Source organism: Austrofundulus limnaeus, unplaced genomic scaffold (assembly GCF_001266775.1).
Source record: "Austrofundulus limnaeus strain Quisiro unplaced genomic scaffold, Austrofundulus_limnaeus-1.0 Scaffold920, whole genome shotgun sequence".
Lineage (NCBI taxonomy): Eukaryota > Metazoa > Chordata > Actinopteri > Cyprinodontiformes > Rivulidae > Austrofundulus > Austrofundulus limnaeus.
Window position 1 is genome coordinate 9,171 of NW_013953322.1, and position 2,384 is coordinate 11,554.

The 2,384-nt window shown below is 54.6% G+C and overlaps 1 protein-coding gene across 1 annotated transcript; it reads left to right on the forward strand.

Annotated features, from left to right (window-relative positions):
- Positions 1–646: 646 nt before the first annotated feature.
- Positions 647–2,172, forward strand: LOC106533302 (POU domain, class 3, transcription factor 4). Its single transcript, XM_014029558.1, has one exon. The coding sequence runs from the start codon at positions 818–820 to the stop codon at positions 1,889–1,891; it is 1,074 nt and encodes a 357-aa protein (XP_013885012.1). The 5' UTR covers positions 647–817; the 3' UTR covers positions 1,892–2,172.
- Positions 2,173–2,384: the final 212 nt, after the last annotated feature.

Consider the following 2,384-nt stretch of genomic DNA (forward strand, 5'->3'; position numbering starts at 1 on the left):
TATGCAAATTTAAATCAAGCTTAAACCTGCTCCGCTCGGGCAAAATGTTTAATGGAGTTATTTTTTTGGAGCCAATAAGGAGCGGAACTGCGGCGCAGCTTTCTGYTGGCAAACATGAGACATGAGGAAGGAGGAAATATTTTATTCAACATTAAAACGTTGCTTTGAAGCAGTAAGGATGGGAACACTGATCTCTGAGGAAAAAAAATCTTTATTCTAGACACTAAAGTCATTTTTGTTTGGACCTAAATGGTTTGGGGACGAAAAACGAGCTGTGCGTAAAAGAGTTTGTCTTTTTTGTTTCACAATCACCTGAGATTTTTTTTCTCTTAAGTTAATAATTAGTTGTGAGAAGTGCTCTTAGTCTGATTGGATCCCCCTCTAATTTAAGTGCTGGCACGTTTAAGAAATGCCTTTGCAGCTTTAATCTGTTTCTCCGCGCGCGCTCAAGGGTGACGGGAGCAGCAATAAACCCGCGCGTAAATCAGCTGGAAACTTTAATTAATAAACAGGAAACCGCGCGCGCTGCACGCTCACATCATTGACCAGCATACTTCCGGTTCGACTGCCTGTACAGTAACCCACCCATCCACACTTCCTCCCCCCCTTTTTAGTTTTTACTGCGCGCGGCTCCAGAGGTGGGGGGGTTTTCCTGCGACCCTTGTTGGTGGYGACGTGCAGGGAGCCGGGCTGTGATTGGCTCTGGGAAGCTGTCAGTCATCCGCAGGCTGCAGCCGAGGCTCCGGAGAGAGGGAGAGATGTCAGAGGCTGAGCTGCTGCCTCCCTTCAGTAGCATCAGTGGGGTCCAGCAGCCAGCATGGCCACAGCTGCCTCCAGCCCCTACACCCTGCTCACCTCCGGCCCAATGATCCACGCGGACAGCCAGGCCATGCAGCCCGCGAGCCCTTACAGGGGGCACCAGAAACTCCTGCAGAGCGACTACCTGCAGAGCAACGGCCACCCGCTCGGGCACCAGTGGGAGGGCAGCCCCTGGTCCGCCATGGAGCAGCAGGACGTGAAGCCGGGCCGGGAGGACCTGCAGCTCATCCATCACCGCTCCACGCACGTCGCGCACCACTCCCCGCACCACAACAACCACCCGGGGGCCTGGGGCACGCCGGTGTCCCACGGCACGTCCATCAGCAGCGCGCAGCAGATCAACCTCTACTCCCAGACGGGCTTCACTGTCAACGGCATGCTGGAGCACGGCGGTCTCACCCCGCCTCCTCCTCCGCCGCCCAACAGCAACCCGCAGGGCCAGGGCATGCACCCGGGCCTCAGGGACACGCTCAGCCCCGAGCACGGAGACCTGGGCGGCCACCACTGCCACGACCACTCGGACGAGGAGACGCCCACCTCGGACGAGCTGGAGCACTTCGCCAAGCAGTTCAAGCAGCGGCGGATCAAGCTGGGCTTCACGCAGGCGGACGTGGGGCTGGCCCTGGGCACGCTCTACGGGAACGTGTTCTCCCAGACCACCATCTGCAGGTTCGAGGCGCTGCAGCTCAGCTTCAAGAACATGTGCAAACTCAAGCCGCTGCTGAACAAGTGGCTGGAGGAGGCCGACTCGTCCACCGGCAGCTCCAGCAGCATCGACAAGATCGCGGCGCAGGGCAGGAAGAGGAAGAAGAGGACGTCGATCGAGGTGAGCGTCAAGGGCGTCCTGGAGACGCACTTCCTCAAGTGTCCCAAGCCGTCGGCGCAGGAGATCACGTCSCTCGCGGACACGCTGCAGCTGGAGAAGGAGGTGGTGCGCGTGTGGTTCTGCAACCGGCGGCAGAAGGAGAAGCGGATGACGCCGCCCGGGGAGCCGCCGCCGCCGCCGCACGAGGGACCGTATTCTCACAGCGGGAGCGCGGGCGGAGACGCGTCCTCGTGCCACGATCTCTGACCCCAGCTCCATCCCAGGGGGGGTGGGGAGGATTTCTGCAGACTGTCCCGGTCCAAAACGGACTCCTCCAGTAGGAGCCTCCAGAACAACAACAACAGAACAGCAGGAACCCCGCTCAGCCTTTTTTTATTTTTATTTTTTATTTTTCTATTCAAACTCTAAGGGCATTATTCTGTTCCAGGTCTTCTGTTGGATCACGTTGCTTTCTTTCATCACGGATATAAAAACAAAAATGTGCCTCTTGAATAAACCCGCAGCGCCTTTGGTTCGTTTTTCCATCAGTTTTTTATTGAGACTTGTGTTTTCTTCTAGTTTGATTTTATTTTAGTGGAAAAAATATTATCAAACAAATGATTGGTTAATTTAATTTTTTGTAACTGATTTGTTGCAACAACCTTTGAGTTGAAACTTTTAATAATTTTCAACCATTATTTCTGCATCTAAGGAAGGACTTAAAGTTAGGATTCATGGCGGCCTTCTTACAACTGTTTCT